This window comes from Callorhinchus milii, unplaced genomic scaffold (genome assembly GCF_018977255.1).
Source record: "Callorhinchus milii isolate IMCB2004 unplaced genomic scaffold, IMCB_Cmil_1.0 Scaffold32, whole genome shotgun sequence".
Taxonomy (NCBI): domain Eukaryota; kingdom Metazoa; phylum Chordata; class Chondrichthyes; order Chimaeriformes; family Callorhinchidae; genus Callorhinchus; species Callorhinchus milii.
Genome location: NW_024704773.1, coordinates 1,751,721 through 1,769,228, shown reverse-complemented (window position 1 = coordinate 1,769,228; position 17,508 = coordinate 1,751,721). Strand labels below are relative to the sequence as shown.

At 44.9% G+C, this 17,508-nt stretch overlaps 1 protein-coding gene across 1 annotated transcript in view; it reads left to right on the top strand.

The window, feature by feature from the left end:
- auh (AU RNA binding protein/enoyl-CoA hydratase) overlaps nt 1-2,098 on the top strand; it is a 135,756-nt gene extending 133,658 nt beyond the window's left edge. Inside the window, exon 10 of the mRNA XM_007900031.2 lies at nt 972-2,098. Coding sequence (XP_007898222.2) covers nt 972-1,049 — 78 coding nt within the window. The 3' untranslated portion in view covers nt 1,050-2,098. The remainder of the gene's footprint in view (nt 1-971) is intronic.
- The last annotated feature ends 15,410 nt before the right edge of the window (nt 2,099-17,508 follow it).

Sequence of the window (17,508 nt, the reverse complement as noted above, 5' to 3'; positions counted from 1 at the left end):
GGAAGGCAGAGAGGTGGGAGGGCTACCAAAGACACGATCGAAGAGAAGGATATCGAGACTAACCTTGAAGGAGGCAAGGGAGGAAGCGAGGCAAAGGGACCGTGGAATGGAGTTCCAGAGTGTGGGGGCAGAGAGGCTGAAAGCTCGGCCACCAATGGTAGGGTGGGTCGGGTGGGAGACGTGGAGCAGACCAGAGCCCGCTGAACGGAGGGAGCGAGCAGGTTGGTAGGGAGTCAGCAGGTCAGACAGGTAGGAGTGGGCAAGGCCATGGATGACCTTGAAAGTGAGGATGAGGATCTTGAACTCGATCCTCTGGGGAATGGGGAACCAGTGGAGTCGGGCGAGGATTGGAGTGATGAGGTCACGAAGCCTGGTGCGTGAGAGTACATGAACTGCAGAATTTTGGATGATCTGCAGCTTGTGAAGGGAAGAGTTGGGAAGGCCGATGAGGGAGTACCCTTAATTATTATTATGCAACATTATTATGCATTGATCAAAGTGGCATAACTGGAACACATAGTTCTTTAATCCCTTGTCCCTGTCAGAGAACAGTCTCATCCTTTCCCGTTCTAGCTCATTTTCAAGAAGAGAATGGGAAGCTTGGCCATTTAACTCGGATTGTTAGAGATCAGTCAACTTGAAACAAAGTCTGAATGTAACTGACCCAGCTCCGAACTCCTGCGCATTGTAATTAACAACAGGAGCAGGTTGACTCAACAGGTTGTGGATGCACCAGCGCTGTTTCCAGTGGTTATTACATTGCCCAAAGGTTGCTGCCCAGAATCCGACATTATACTCAATAATCAATTTATGTCAATTTAGACTTAGTTTTGTAGTTTTCCTATCTGTATCTGTATGAACCTTTTCAGTTCCCTAAACCACCTTTTTCTTCTTTCACCTTCCCAATACATCTCCTGCAATCTTGTCTCACTTTCCACTGAGACTGAATTCACTGTATTTTAAAATTGCAGGTGATTCCGACAAAGGATAGGATTGAAGGTCTTACTGCCTTTAAAGAGAAACGGCCACCTCGATTTACTGGGGAATAAACCAGGAAATACGGAATGAGGAGTCTATGAAACAACAGAAAATGTAATAAGACCTGATCTGTGCTAATTTTTAAACATGCTGTAATTGGGAAGACAGTATTTGCTGAAATATTGAATAAGGGCTATTGTGTTTATGATTGAGAGCTGAACATTACAAAAATGTAATCAGCACAGCTGTGTGTGACGTTTTGTTCCACTTTAAAATTTACTGCTGTATTTAATTCTTTCACAATCATGTTTATTTTTTAAAGGACCCTGATGAATAAAAATAAATCTTATGGGATATTTCTCAATCCTCAGAATCAGGAGTCTTCAACAAAATTAGCAAAATGACAGATATTGGATGTTACCTAAGAATGAACATTTAATGTTTTCACAAGGGCCTACATTACTCTTATGTTTAACCTTAGTTTAACCTTATGTTAAAGCTCTCCATCCTGAGCCCACTTTTAATTTGAAACAGTTAATTGACTAAAAATGTAATGCTTGGTGCATTTGATGTCGAATCAGTGTTTTGTCCAAATGTCACATATAAAAGATTGATCAAAGCACCTATCTTCTCCCACATTACTTCTGTGTTTCTGCAAAAATGTTCCAAATATGGAATTGAGCAACCTCTAAGCCTGTTGATTGAAATATTTGGAGTTTTTTTTTGCCATGAAGTAAGGCTGGACATTATGTAGTGAAGCCACTTGAAATGATGAATATTGAGCACAGTTGTTTTTTTAAAAAAAGTTGAATTACACCAGAATTCTATCAACACTATTAGCACTGTCATGATTGGTAATAATTATGATATTATGATAATTATGATAAACTCAGTATTTTATTTTGTTATGTGGTGCCATCGTTTATGTACCTGCCCGATGCATGACTACTGCTGAAGGTGTCAGTGGAAAAATAATTAATGGGAAAATCTCTTCTCTTCCTCCCAATTTTTTTTGAATGTTTAATTGTTATCGATGCATATTTGTAATAAACTACACAGGTGGTCTTTGGAAGGCTGTCAACAAGACAACTTGATGGGATGAATATCTGTTGTTACCATTTTCTGTGCCTTGTATCTTTTTTCAATACAAACTGAAAGAGAATAAAAGCCTTTCGTTATGGGGGTGGTGAGGGAGGGAGGAGGGACTATGTTAATGACACATATGTGAATCACTGGTAATTCCTATGATAAACGGACACAACAGAAGTCCGCACATTTACATGCCAATGGGGAATATTATACTGTCATTTGTGGATGGTAAATTTACCAGCAGCTCTAGAAGAACAAGTTCTTTCTCTCCTCCACATTATTCATTGGATCCTTCCCAATAACTCTACAAATGGAATAATATTTTGGATGCAATATTGTGCTGATTCTTTGGGAAAAGCTCATTTTGTGGAAGAACACCCCTGGCCCCACCTGACATCTGTGATCCCCTGCCATCCTACTGTCCCCTCCACTCCCTCTGCTCTGCTGCATTTCACAACTCCTGACCATCCACCCCACCATCGCTGGACAAGCCTTCACATAAGTTGCGATGTTCTCTGCCGCACTCTCACTAAATCCCTCCGCCTATCATTCTCCCATTTCTGCTTCATTTTTTTTTAAAAAAAGTTACCTTTTTGACTGCACCTTTGGCCATATTTGTCTTACTCCATGTCTTCCCCCCCCACCACCACCCATTCTCTCACCCTGGTTGGATCCCAATCTGTTTGTATAGCATTTTGAGACATTTAACTGTGTTACACAAGTACAAGTTGTTGCTGTTATTTTGTCTTCTATAACAGAAGAACATATAACTTTGTTTCCAGTGATCCTACTAAATACTTCCAGCAACAACAACAAACCCACCTGTTCATTCTGCTACAGACTGCTGTGTGCATAATTCTGTTTCCAAAATTTATAGCAGAAAGAAAAACATTTGTTTGGGGTCATCCGGGTGTGCAAACCAAATAGAGAGTTCCACGCATCCCCCTAATCTCTTATAGATGGGGTGCACGGAACTCTGTTTGTTTTGCATCTGTCAGACACCTGGCTGATCAAAACAAAATTGCATTATTATAGCTGAGTACTTTTATAATACCTTATTGCATCTAAATATCACAAACCAGTAATTATTTTCAAGTGGTAATTGTTTTTGTAGGCAAACACAACATTCAAAGCCTAGCTACCATAGCCTTGATCTGAAAGATTATCATCCAGGATATTGGGAGAAACTCTCTTCTCTCTTAGAATGATCTTTAATGCGATGGTTAGTATCCACTTGAAGAACAGACAGATGGGACCTCACTCTAACCTCTCCTCATTGGGCAAAAGTATCTCTGAACATGCTTTCAACAATTATACTGAGATCATCTCCGCTATATGTTTGCAATAACAATAGGCACAGAGCAGTCTGGAACTGGAATGAAAAGGTAGGTTGAGAGTTGAAAATATTCTGCATCCCATACAGTTAGTTGTTAGACAATTGTAGCACACATAATACTATACTGTACTGTGCAATTTACAAAGCATTTGGCACTGTTAACCAGGCATCTGAACTGGGGGTGAGAGCTGAGGAGAATGGGGGACGGGAAGGATGACTGAAAGCACATTCAAAGAAGCACGTTTGATGGGCCTTGAATGAGGGGAGGGAGGGAGCAAGTCACTGGGAGTCCAGGCTGAATTTCCAGAGAGTGGAGGCATAACGGCTGTAGGAGAGAGTACGCCCTGTTCAGCATTTCCACTCTGATACAGAAATCAGCTCATGATCAATTGAGTTGTTTCACAGTGATTGTTGAAAACCTTTTAATGCCATCTGTTTCAGAGTAGTTTTCTAAGTAATGGTTTTCATTAGTTATGCCTGTGACATACAGTAACTTTGATTGATGTCATAGATTTATATCAACATCTGTTGTATTTTGCAGCCTGTCAAGATCGCAATAAATCAGTGCTTTTGAGATTTAGTGTTGGTTCTGTGAGATCTAGTCTCTCTCTTTCTTAGTTTCATACAGATTCAAATCACTTAGACAACAACAATTTCACTTGTATAGCGCCCTCCACGCAGGGTAGTGTCTCAGAGTACTTAATAGTGGCGGAGCCTGACTCCGAGCTGGTGGGGGAGAGGTGGCCATAAGCACAGTCAAAAAGGAAGGTTTTCAGACGGGACTTGAAAAAGGGGAAAGAGGGGGCAAGGCGGAGGGATTGAGTGAGAGTGTTACAGAGTTTCAGGGTGTAGTGGCTGAAAGCGCGACCTGCAATGGTGGGGCAGAGGGTGCGAGGGTTGAGCAGGAGTTCGGTGCCAGTCAAGCAAAGGTGCCTGGTGGTGGATTGGGGAGTGAGGAGGTCGGAGAGGTAGGGAAGTGCCAGAGAGTGAAAGGATTTGAACACGAGTGTGAGGATCTTGAAGTCGATTCGTTCAATGATGGGGAGCCAGTGGAGCCTAACCAGAACTGATGAGATGTGGATACGGAGTTTGGTCCGAGTCAGTATGAAGGCAGCAGAGTTCTGAATGAGCTGGATCTTTTGAATAGTGGAGCTGGGGAGGAGTGCGTTTGAGTAGTCCAGGCGGGAGGTGACAAACTCATGCACAAGGGTTTCAGCTGCTTTTGGGGAAGGTACGGTCGGAAGCGGGGAATGTGGCGGAGATGGAAGGATGTGGGGGAGGAAGGACAGCTGGGGGTTGAACCAGATGCCTAGATTGCGCACTGGTTCAGCGAACGTGAGGGAGGGCCCAGGGAGATTGAGAAGTTCAGATCCACAGGAGTGAAGATGTTGACGGGAGCCAAGAAGTATGGCTTCCATCTTGTCCACATTCAGCTGCAGGAACTTGGCATTCATCTAGACCCTGATGTCTGCCAGACAAGCTGATAGAACATCGGCAGACCTGGAGTTGGTGCTGAAGGAGGCAAAGTAGGTTTGTGTGTCACCCGCATACATGTGGAAGTTTACGCTGCGTCTGCAGATGAGATCGCCCAGAGGGAGCATACAGATAAGGAAAAGTAGAGGGCCAAGGATGGAGCCCTGGGGCACCCCACAGGTGACCGGATGGGGGTGAGAGAAGAAACCATTTTCTGAGATGAAATGGAGGAGGCTGGTTAACTAGAACTTGAACCATGCGAGTGCAGTCTCACTAAGATGGATGAGAGAGGAGAGGTGGTGGAGGCGCATGGCGTGATCGACTGTCGAACACGGCAGAGAGATGCAGGAGGACGAGGAAGCAGAGGAAGCCCAGGTCACAGATAGAGCAGACATATTCTTATACATATTCTCAGATAGAGTAGACTGCGTATTGATGAGCAATTTGCTCAACAAGTGAGCCCTATAAATAATTAAAATTATAATATTAGTACATTTGGGAAAAATGGTTAATACAGTGGTTGTATCACATAACCAAGTAAAAATGGCACATTCCTCTGAGTATTTCAAATCCCATTAAGAAATTAAAGCTATTGAAACAATATAAGTACAAGCTGTCAGATGGTAGAAATTGAGTGATAAGATATTCTTCAAATGAGAAATAGTACTCTTCAGGACAGACAACCTAAAGCACTTCCCTCCCTTCAACAGCCTGGTGACCTGATGAAAACATGTGTCACAATAAGCCTCATGTTATTGCAAAGTTGTATAGTTTAAGTTCTTTATTAGAGAAGGTGTGATTGAACAGCAAGTATTTTAATCCCGGTGTTAGTGTACTTTACATTATTAAACACAAGCAGGAATTTAGTTGTCACTTCAAAAGGCTCCCTAACTGTTTGATTGCCTTCTGATCTCCATGGGAGAATTTCTGCATTGAGTCAGACATCTGCAATCCCACTTAACTATATTTATTAACGGTACTGTTACATTGATGACTGGATAAATGAATGCAAAAATGTTTTAGCTTGTGAAATGATTTATTAACATGCAAGCTTTTCCTTTCATACATTATTAGTACCGATTAAGGTTTCTAATATGGTTTCTAAATTAGGTCTAACGATTATCCAGTGACAGGCAAATACATCTGTCTTCTAATGGAGAGGCTTCTGAAGAACCAGAGAGCATTCCATCAAGACAAAATTAATCTGAACAGATTTATTTATATATGTACATGTGTGTATTTATATATATACATGTATATATATGTCTGGATTGAGAATCTGGTTGAAGGAGCAATTCCCTTGCTGTATTTGTTAAGCCAGGTGTTTGACACATATGGAAACCGATCACCATGCTTAAAAATCACCAAACAAATCTGAGGGTTCCAAGTATTGTTTCTGTGTGTCTGCTCTGATGTGAAAACTCTTTTTCCAGAGGGACACACTCATTTTATGTAACCCCAGAGAGTTTATACACAGGTTGGCACCAACCAAGGCTTGGAAACCCAGAGCTTGCTTTGGGCTACTGTTGAAGTTAAACCAGATAAAAAACTCTTAACACTGGCAAGCTTGCCTGCTGCTTGCAAATTAATCCAAGAATGTTGTCTCCATTCATGGGCAGCTCGTGTACTGTCCCGCACCAGGCTTCGCGACCACATCAACAACAACAACAACAACAAGATTCCATTTATAGAGCGCCTTTCACGTCAGGAGGACGTCCCAAGGCGCTGCACAGTTGGGTCATGACCCAAGCAGGGGGGAAATGGTCAGGGTGAGGGGAGGGAAGGGAGGGAGAGAGGAGGGGGGAAATGGTCAGGGTGAGGGGAGGGAAGGGAGGGAGCGAGGAGGAGGAAGAGAGTCGAGAGGGGAGCTGAAGGCATGGTCAAAGAGAAAGGTTTTGAGACCGGCCTTGAAGGAGGAAAGGGAGGAAGCAAGGCGAAGGCACTGGGGGATGGAGTTCCAGAGCCTCGGGGCTGAGAGGCTGAAGGCCCGACCACCGATAGTAGGGCGGTTGGGGCGGGGGACGTGGAGCAGACCGGAGCCAGAGGAACGGAGGGTACGGGCAGGTAGGTAGGGGGATAGTAGGTTGGAGAGGTAGGAGGGAGCAAGGCCGTGAATGGCCTTGTAGGTGAGGATGAGGATCTTGAAATCAATCCTCTGGGGGATGGGGAGCCAGTGGAGGCGAGCGAGGGTGGGAGTGATGTGGTCCCGAAGCCTGGTGCGGGACAGTACACGAGCTGCAGAGTTCTGAATGACCTGCAGCTTGTGGAGGGAGGTGCCGGGAAGGCCGGCGAGGAGAGAGTTCCCATAGTCCAGCCTTGAGGTGACAAAGGCGTGAACCAGGGTTTCAGCAGCGTGAGGGGTGAGGTAGTGCCGTAATCTGGCGATATTCCGGAGGTGATGGAAGGCGGTGCCAGTTGTGGTGCGGATGTGAGGGAGAAAGGACAGCTCAGGGTCGAACAAAACGCCGAGGTTCCTGACTGGCTTTGAGAGGTGGAGAGTGCAGCCTTGGATGCTGATGGTGTCAGCGCCTGAGGTGCGGAGGCGCTGACGTGAGCCAATCAGGAGGGCCTCGGTTTTTCGCACGTTGAGCTGAAGAAAGTTGTCTCTCGTCCAGGACTCGATGTCGGACAGGCAGGCTGTCAGGACATCGGTGGTCGTGAGTTGAGAGTAGAGGAGGAAAGGTAGAGTTGGGTGTCATCCGCATACATGTGGAAGTTAACCCCATGTTTGCGGATGATGTCACCGAGGGGGAGCATATAGAGGGTGAAGAGGAGGGGACCGAGGACAGAGCCCTGAGGGACACCACACGAGATAGTGCGGGGACCGGAGGAAAAAACATTCGTGGAGACAAAGTGAAGATGGTGGGAGAGGTACGACTTAAACCACTCAAGGACAGGGCCTTGAAGGTTGAGGTGGGAGGACAAGCGGTGGAGTAGGATAGCGTGGTCGACCGTATCGAATGCTGCCGATAGGTCGAGGAGGACGAGGAGACAGAGGGAGCCCTGGTCACAGATGGTCAGGATATCATTGGTGACCTTGACCAGGGCAGTTTCTGTGCTATGAGCAGCACGGAAACCTGACTGAAGGGGTTCAAAAAGAGAATGGGTGGAGAGGAAAGAGCGCAGTTGGGAGGCGACAACTCTTTCCAAGACCTTGGAGAGAAAGGGGAGGTTGGAGATGGGCCGGTAGCTTGATAGCTGCGACGCATCAAGGGAGGATTTTTTCAGGGTGGGCGTGATGATGGCAGTTTTTAATGGAATGGGGACAGAGCCAGAGGAGAGGGACAGGTTTATGATGTCAGTGATGTGTGGGGCAAGAAAATGGAGCTGGGAGATGAGGAGTGGAGTGGGGATGGGGTCAAGGGAGCAGGTGGTTGGTTTTAGGGATAGGATGAGTTCAGTGACAGAGGGTGGGGAAACGGGTACGAAGGTGTGTAGGGGAGGATGGGTAGGAGTCGGAGTGTGGGAGGGAAGGGTGGGTGGTGGGTGGAAGTTGGAGGGGAAGTGACCACGGAGCGGATTCCCTTGATCTTGGATTCAAGGAAATCCAGCATCTCCTCGCAGTGAAGGTTGGAGGAGATGACCTGCGTGGGGTGGCGGGGGGACGGAGGAGTCGGGATGTGGTGGAAAACAGTAGCCTGGGGTTGTTCTTCGCCTCCAGGATTATCCTGGAGTAGAAGGACGACTTGGCCGAGGCTAGAGTGGAGCGGTAAATTTTGAGGAGGTCCAGCCAGATTTGTCGGTGGACCGTTAAGCCGGATTTGACAAAGGTGCGCTCAGCAGCCCGCACCTGCATTCAGTGAGCGGAGGTGGGTGGTATACCAGGGGGAGGAGCGGGAGTAGGAGACAGTGCGGGAAGTGATGGGGGCAAGAGTAGGTGCTCGCTCACCTCCACTGGCTCCCCACCCCCCATGGATCGATTTCAAGATCCTCATCCTCACCTACAAGGCCATTCACAGCCTTGCTCCCTCCTTCCTCTCTGACCTACTATCCCCCTACCTACTTACCAGTACCCTCCGTTCCTCTGGCTCCGGTCTGCTCCACATCCCCCGCCCCAACCGCCCTACCATCGGTGGCCGGGCCTTCAGCCTCTCAGCCCATGGGCTTTGGAACTCTATCCCCCAGTGCCTTCGCCGCCTCCTCCCTTTCCTCCTTCAAGGCCAGTCTCAAGACCTTTCTCTTTGACCGAGCCTTCGGCTCCCCTCTCGACTCTCTACCCCCTACTCGCTCCCTCCCTTCCCTCCCCTCACCCTGACCATTTCCCCCCTGCTCGGGTCCTGACCCAACTGTACAGTGCCTTGGGACTTCCTCCTGACTTGAAAGGCGCTCTATAAATGGAATCTTGTTGTTGTTGTTCATCAGCTGGGGCCACCCTATGTTTGGGCTATGGCCTGCAGGAATAACAAGAGCTCAATAGGAAGAATCCCAGCTCCACCAAGTCCTACTAATAAGCCAGGCTGATACAGTTATCAGCAGTGCCCTGAAGTACTGTGCGCCTGCCTCACTCAGGAACCAAATGACAGACTGGCAGAGAGGATCGATTCAATTCAATTCCAATATACCATTGCTAGGCATGTCACCTTAGAACCAGCTCAGCCCCCAAAGAAATATTGCTTACTGCCCCCCCCCCCCCACCCCGAAAGATGTTGCAAGCACAATAATTATAAAGAGTAACGGGGATTATGCCACCCACCGGGATGATTAAAAATCTTTTAATTATACGAGGAGGAGGAGACTGAGGAAGATAAGAAGGACACTGTCTTTGAAAGAATGTATGTTGAAATAAAAGGTGACAGAATGAGGATGGAGATTAAAGGTAAGGTAGAATCACCTGTCTGATGATGAGATGCTGGAAGAATATCCCCATGCATGGAGACAACATTCTTGGATTAATTTGGGCTCGAGAGAGAGAGAGTTAATATATTGAAAGGAAAATAGATATTGGCAAAAATGAGGAAACCACTCCTTAGAGGTCTCTTTAGATTTGAGCATTTCACTTGAAAGAGGAGACAATAAGGCTAAGGATGTTATTAGCTGAAGAGGATTAAGAGTAGAGCCATTGAAGGTATGAAGTGGCAGCTGTTTATTTGAGAAACTTGTGAAATTACCTGCTGGAATTCATAAATTCTGTAAAGTCCTGGAGGCAATATGCAGGCGTACTATTGAACGTGTCAAAAGTCCAATTAATCGGTTTATTGCAAAAATATGTGACACATTCCCATTGAAGCACGTAGATGTTTTAATCTTAGTTTAGTCCAGACCTGCTGCTCCAGCTGAAAGGTAATGTTCCTCACATATAAATGAAGGACCCTGTGGTGTTTCCCTTTAATATCTGTTTTGAAGCTCCAGAGTTGCAGAGAAACAGAATTCCATCAGTACTCCATCACAGCTGGAGCACTGATGGAATAAACATCAGGATACGATTTGACAACTTCAAGTCATATGGTAATTGAATTGATCTTAGCTTCAAGCAATTCTTACCATCTGACTGAGAAGTATATAGTGTTGAACAAGGATACATAATTTTGAAAGATAGTTCTGTGTGAGAGAAAACAATTAACATGAGCCAATTGATAATGGTTGGGTAACATATCCTCTTCATGAAAATTTGTTTCACCACAAAGATAGCCATTAAAATGGTAAGTGTATGAGTGTAGTTCATCGCTCGGTACAAGAATTCTGTTATTTCCATTCCTTTCTTGTACAAGATGTTATTACGCATACAGACTATAATTGTATGCTTGAAATATTTAGTCATGGTAAATTGTAACATGCCAGAAGCTCCTGCATATACATAATTTCAAAAGTCATTAAAATTAAATAGCTAATAATGAATCCCTGGTAGTAATTATAAGGCAGCTATATAATCAAAGGGTCCAGATCACATCACAGTATATACTGTGAACAAAGCTAAATCCCTTTCTAAATGCCATCTGAACCATGAGATCAATTATCTCCTTGCTACTCGTTATGTACAACACTTTCAATTTGAGGTCAATTTTTCACCCATGTGATATTTACCTTATTGAATGAGCCATGGTATGGGGTCCTCGTCCCCCATGCGCACCACCTGATTGTATTCTTAATGTGATATCTGAGAAGTCAAGTTCACCGCATTGAATTTCCAGCTCATGAATTATGGCATTTAACTGTCCATTAGCAGAATACTTAGTTTTTGAGTTTTTTTTGTTTTGTGAAAAGCCAATAACCTGCCAAACAGCTGCCAAAATGGAGAAAATGTAAATCTATCAAGCTTGTGCCTTTACTATGGAATGCACAGGAGCAGTTTTTCAGCGGTCTATGGAAAAAAATAGTGTGGTTAGTTATTTTCAATCATTATAATAATCAGTAGAAGACCCATACATTGGAAAGAACGCATGGAGCTGTGCTACCCCTTCTCTTACAGGGGTACAAGTGGTCCATATAACAATAACAACTACATTTATATAGTGCACTTTATGTAGAATAATGTCTCGGACCGCTTACAGTGATGGAAACAAACACTGGAAAAGGAGGGAAGGGTGGAGGGGGAAACTGGGACGTGAATAACTTTTATATCAGTTTTTATTTTTTAAGTTTTAAGCCAAAAAAACTACTTTTGCCAAAAAAAAAGTGGTTTACATTACAGGAATCAGCATGTGGCTAAAATAAAGCAACAAAAAATGAAGCTGGGTACTCTGATTCTAGAAACCATGCCACGAGGTGCGTTATGCAGCATTGTATCGTAATTTGAAACAAAAGCAAGTCGCTGAGAATGCAAGCAGCTCAGGCAGCATCTATGGAGAAAGGAAAGTGAGTCGTTTCGGGTCCGACTTCCCAGCGGCTTCTGTTTTTGTTTCAGATTTCCAGCATCTGCAGTATTTTGCTCACCAGCAGAGGCATTTGCTGTTGCTAGCACCTCTCCAACCTCCTCACTCCCCAATCCACCACTCCGCGCTTCCGCTTGACTGGCACCGGCCTCCTGCTCGTCCCTTGCACCCTCCGCTTCACCATTGGAGGTCGCGCATTCAGCCACTATACCCCAAAACTCTGGAAAAATCTCCCTCAAACCCTCTGCTTTCCCCCTCTCTCCTCTTTTTCAAGTCACGTCTGAAAACCTTCCTTTTCGACCATGCTTAGGTAGGGGTCACCTCCCCCTCCCCCCTTGCCCCCCGGCTCAGACTCAGGCTCTGCCACTGTTAATCGCTCTGAGACGTTACACTGCATGGAGGGTGCTATATAAATGCAAGTTGTCATTGTTGTTGATAAGTCCTACAGAACAGCACTATATAAGTGCAAGTTGTTGAGCTGCATATTCACTTCTCTGCTTCCATCACTGCTCACTTAATGGTAGTATTGACTGCACAGGCAATGCCAGTATAAGGACAACATCAAGTGTGACCAATAATTTCCTTAGTGGACACAATATAAGCACTTTTACGAATAATGTGGCTTGTTGCCAAACCAGCGCCTCAGTGTTACTCAAATCAATTTTCTTTCAGAGCAAAATGTATGTTTCGAATCTTTGCATTCGGTGATGTATATATTCTTTTGCTTTGCCAAAAATAACAACTTTTGCCAAAAAAGAGTAGTTTACATTATAGAAATCAGCATGTGGCTAAAATGATGCAAAAAAAATGAAGCTGTGCACTCTGATTCCAAAAAACATGCCATGAAGTGTATTATGCAGCATTGTATTGTAATTTATTCCCTGTGACATAGCTTTTCCTTCTCTGTCTACATACACAATAAACACTGTACTTAACTTTCTTACATAATGGAAATCTCAATCATGTAAACAGCAGAGGTGTTTGCTGTTGCTAGCAGGGTTGAAATGTCCTTTGCTTTAATGAAAGACATAACTAGCAGCTGCAATGATGATCAGCGGAATGAATTACCAGGCTGCATTGCCATTTTGAATTGTGGACAGGGATACCTTTTTGCGTTGCTATAAACAGTAGTGGATGGACAAATCTAGACATCATAAGTCAGCAGTATTGTAAATGGCACGTAGAGACTTGGGGAAAAAATTCTAGTGTACGAACAAAGTAGTTTTATGAAATCTGGTCTGATTGCAACTTGCAGTTTAAGGGAATTCAGGTTAAATTCAATGATTGACTTTTGGCAATGTTATCTTAACTGCTAAATCAGCTGTACTGTATAGGCATACAGTGAGCTTTGTTTAAAAATCAAAAATATTGCTTCCATCAGAATTTTAAAAAAACATCATTTTGAAAATTGCAAATATGCACTTAACTCACTGGAAAACCTTTATTTAGTTGGCCAATACCGTCTTTCTGACAGGCTTTTGCTTATAAATATGGTACGGTATTGTGATTCGTGTTGAAAAACACTATGTCCTTTCTGTGCAACATCATTGTGACAAAAATGGCCCCTGACTTTTCTGGATCGTATTACACTCTCGGATTAAAACACCTGATTTTTTCATTAGGAGAAAGTTCTTTTAAAGGAGCATTGGCCAGAATCCAGCAAATCAATTAGGCAGTCTTGTAAACTGTGAAATTCCCAGTGATCTGGTGGCATCTCTGCTTCATCAATCCTACCTGCTGTAAAAATGTATCGTGTGAGATTTGTGCGGGAGCAGAAATACCATATGGCACACTGAAAATATTACTTGACTGGCAATCCACCTCTGGCAGTCTTCCTTCCTCCAACAATCATTGTGCTTTTGAAAACCAAGCTCAGTGTCCCCTTATCATTTCTCATCTTATCTCCTATCTTTCTGCTCTATCCTTCAAACTTGTTGGAGTACTATGCTCTGACTCTTGATCCTTAGGAAAATAGGAACATTCAGTTTTTCGGTGTCAAATGACCAACTGTCCTTTGCGCTGCTGATAACAGACCAGCCACCCTGACTCAGCGGCAATGATTGGAGAGGCAGATTCAGTCACTGAGGATAGGGCTTTGTTCCATTCAGCTCCTGTTAATCCTGAAAGCCAAAGAATTAATAGGTACCCCAACGCACACTCTGGGTACACCAAACTTTCTCTTACCAACATGTGCCTGGAACAATCTGCTACGTAAAGCATTGTGTGACCCTCTGGGTTTCCACGTGTGTCAGACATCTGGCTGACCAAAAAAANGTCCTTCAAGCCTGACCTGATCTTCATCCAGATTGTAAGCGATATAAGATGTCCTCCCGACGTGAAAGGTGCCATATAAATATAAATTTGTATTGCTTCTCAATAGAAAATGTGAGTGTTTACAATTATACCACTGTTAATATGCATTTTGAAAACTGTAACATCTCAAAAGCCCAACATTTCTCCTAGACTTAGCCTTAAGACCATTAGACCATTAACTTAAGATTTAAGATGGTACAGAATTTTGGAATAAAATACATTGTCTTAACTTGGAAGCTGGCTTTCTGCAGTTCTTTAAAAGAACAACCTTCCTTGTTTCCTCAAACTCTGCATGCTTTTACATTTTAAGGCAGTGGTTTTAAAGTTAAAACAATGAGAAACTTTGAGCCTCTGGTTCCCAAAATACTGAATGAGCACTGTGGCTAGTTTTCAATATGGACAAGGTCAGAACAAGCAGAACGAGTTGATGTGTTGGTCTCTATCTTGTTTGGTCACTGTGCAGCTGCAGTATTAACTGGAAGCTGTTTTAGGTGCAGAATTACGTGCCCAGAATGAATTAAGCAATAATCCATTCATCTGGCATGAAATTTGTGAATTTTTTACTGTAGCCAGTATAATTAGCTTGAACTTCCGAAACCTTCTTTTGCAGCATCACACAGTGGAACAGGTTCAGTGCAACAGTTCAGATTACAGTCCATATATATATATAGAATAAATAGAGTATGAGATTTCAGAGTATACTCTTCCAAAGACTTGTGTTTTGTGATCCTCAGAGTTAAAATAATGCCCGTTAAATATTGTGTTTTTTGGCTATCTCCAGGACAATGAATAATATGAGCACCTTGTCTATTTTCAAGTACTAAAGAGCTAATTTTTCCAATACTGTTCATGCATTTAGAATGTCTCACAAATAAGATCCATTAAACAGAGCCCACTGATTCAAACCAGCAGAGCTGTGCTCCCCAAGCCTGGAAACTCCTTATTTTCTATCGAAGCTCAATAAAAACATAGGAACGTTAAGAACCATGGACTCTATTACACCATTTTATTAGTTGATAGGCAGATCCTGTAATCACATTTCACAGACTTTTCTCCACGGAGCTAGATAAACAAGACATTTGGAAGGTAAGGCTATTAAGGGATATTATATATTATATTAATAATCCTTGCATTTGGTATAGTGCCTTTCATGTCAGAAGGACATCCTAAAGCTCTACACATGATATATCTACTGTGGGCAAATGCTACAACCAATTTGTGCACAGCAATATCACACAAACAACTATGAAGTGAGTGACCAGTTTTATTTTGGGAAATTGTTGAGTAGGACAACAACAACAACCCCAAATTACACTTGTATATCTTCTTTCACGTCGGAAAGACATCCCAGGGCGCTGGAGAATCGGTTTTGGACCTGAGCTGGGAGTTGGGATCAAAAGGGGAGGAGGGCAGGAGAGGTGGGGGTGGGAGCGTGGCTGAAGGCACGGTTGAAGAGGAAGACTTGGGACTTGAAGAAGGCAATAAAGGAGGTAAGGCGGAGAGATTGCAGGATAGAGTTACAGAATGTGGGGCAGAGATGCTGAATGCCCGATTGCCAATGTTGGCGTGGGAAGTGCGGGGACCTGAAGCATGCTGGTGTCCTCAGAGCGGAGGGAGCAGACAGACTGATATGGGGTTATGTGGTTGGAAAGGTAGTGGGGGAGCAAGACCGTGGAGGGCCTTGAACGCAAGAACAAGGGTTTAACACCAGGAGAATTCCATCCGCTTCCCCTCATACCCACTCTCTCTTTTCGAATAGTGCCATGAGATCCTTAACATCCATCTCAACAGGCAGACAGAACCTCGGTTTAATGTCTCACCCAAAGGATGGCACTTCTGACAATACAACACATCCCTAGCGTTACACTGGAGTGTCATCTTAGATGATATGAGCAAACCTTATGCACCCAGTGCAGAAGTTTATTGTCTTGTTTGGCTCTCATCCGAACTCTTGAAGGAGGCAAGGGAGGGGACATGAAGCACGCCGGAGCCCGCTGAACGGAGGGAGCAAGCAGGATGGTATGGGGTTAGGAGGTCGCAGAGGTGGGAGGGGGGAGCACTGCCATGGAGGGTTTTGAAGGTGAGGACCAGAATCTTGAACTGTATCCAATGTGTGATGGGAAGCCAGTGAACTTGGGCGAGGATGATGTAACGGAGCCTGGTGCGGGAGAGGACCCGGGCTGCAGATTTCTGGATGATCTGCAGCCTGTGGAGGGAAGAGTTGGAGAGGCCGACAAAGAGGGAGTTTCTGTAGTCGAGCTTTGAGGTGACAAATGCATTTATGAGAGTTTCGGCGGCCTGAGGGGTGAGGCAGTGGCAGAGTCGGGCAATTTTGCGGAGGTGGGGGAAGGCAGAGCGGGTCTGATATATGGCGAAGAAAGAACAGTTGAGGGTCAACAAGACTCCCAGGTTCCTGACTTGCCTGGTGAGGTGGAGTGTGCATCATTGGATGTTGATGCTGCCAGTGCCTCAGATGCTGAGGTGCTGGCGTGAGGCAATCAGGAGAGCCTCGGTCTTGTTGTCATTAAACTGTAGATAGTTAGCTCTCACCCAGACTTGATGTCTGACAGACATTCTGTCAGGACAGCAGTTGTCTTGGAGTTGAGGATGGAGGCAGAGAGTTAGAGTTGGGTGTCATCCGTATACATGTGGAAGTTGACCCCATGTCTAAGTGGAGATTTGCCTCACCCCTCAGGCCACCGAAACTCTTATACATGCCTTCATTACAACCAGGCTCAACTATGCCAATGCCCTGCTTGTTGGCCTTCCTAACTCTTCCCTCCACAAGCTGCAGATCATCCAGAACTCTGCAGCTCATGTCCTCTCATGCACCAGGCTCCATGATTCCATCACACCCACCCTCGCCCGGCTCCACTGGTTCCCCATCCCTCAGAGGATCGAGTTCAAAATTCTCGTCCTCACCTTCAAGGTCCTCCGTGGCCTTGCCCCCTCCTACCTCTCCAACCTGTTAACCTCTTATCAACCTGTCTGCTCCCTCCGCTCAGCAGGCTCCGGCCTGCTCCGTGTACCCCGCCCAGCCCACAATCGGCGGTTGGGTCTTCAGCCTTTCTCTCCCCACCCTCTGGAACTGCATCCCATATTCACTTTGCCTCACTCCCTTCCTTGCCTCCTTCAAGGCATGCCTCAAGACCCTCCTCATTCTGTGCCTTCGGCCACCCTCCTGCCCACTCTGCCCTCCACCCTCCCTGATCCCAAACCCCCACCCACCCCGCTCGGGTCCTAATCCCTGACTGTCCAGTGCTCTGGGACATCCTCTCAACGTAAAAGCTGCTTTACAAATGTAATTTTGTATTGTATGATCTACTAACTAGTGTTTGAGGAGCTGTAGATGCTTCTCAGGCGTGGAGAGCTACTTGTCACCGAGACTCAGCAAATTGAATGAAGTGCCAGCTAGGCACTGTGGATCCCTGCCTTTGCATGAATCAGCACCTTTAAGAGAAGTGGGATAAAATTTGATGAGCAAAATGAAGAGTATATTTACAGACTACA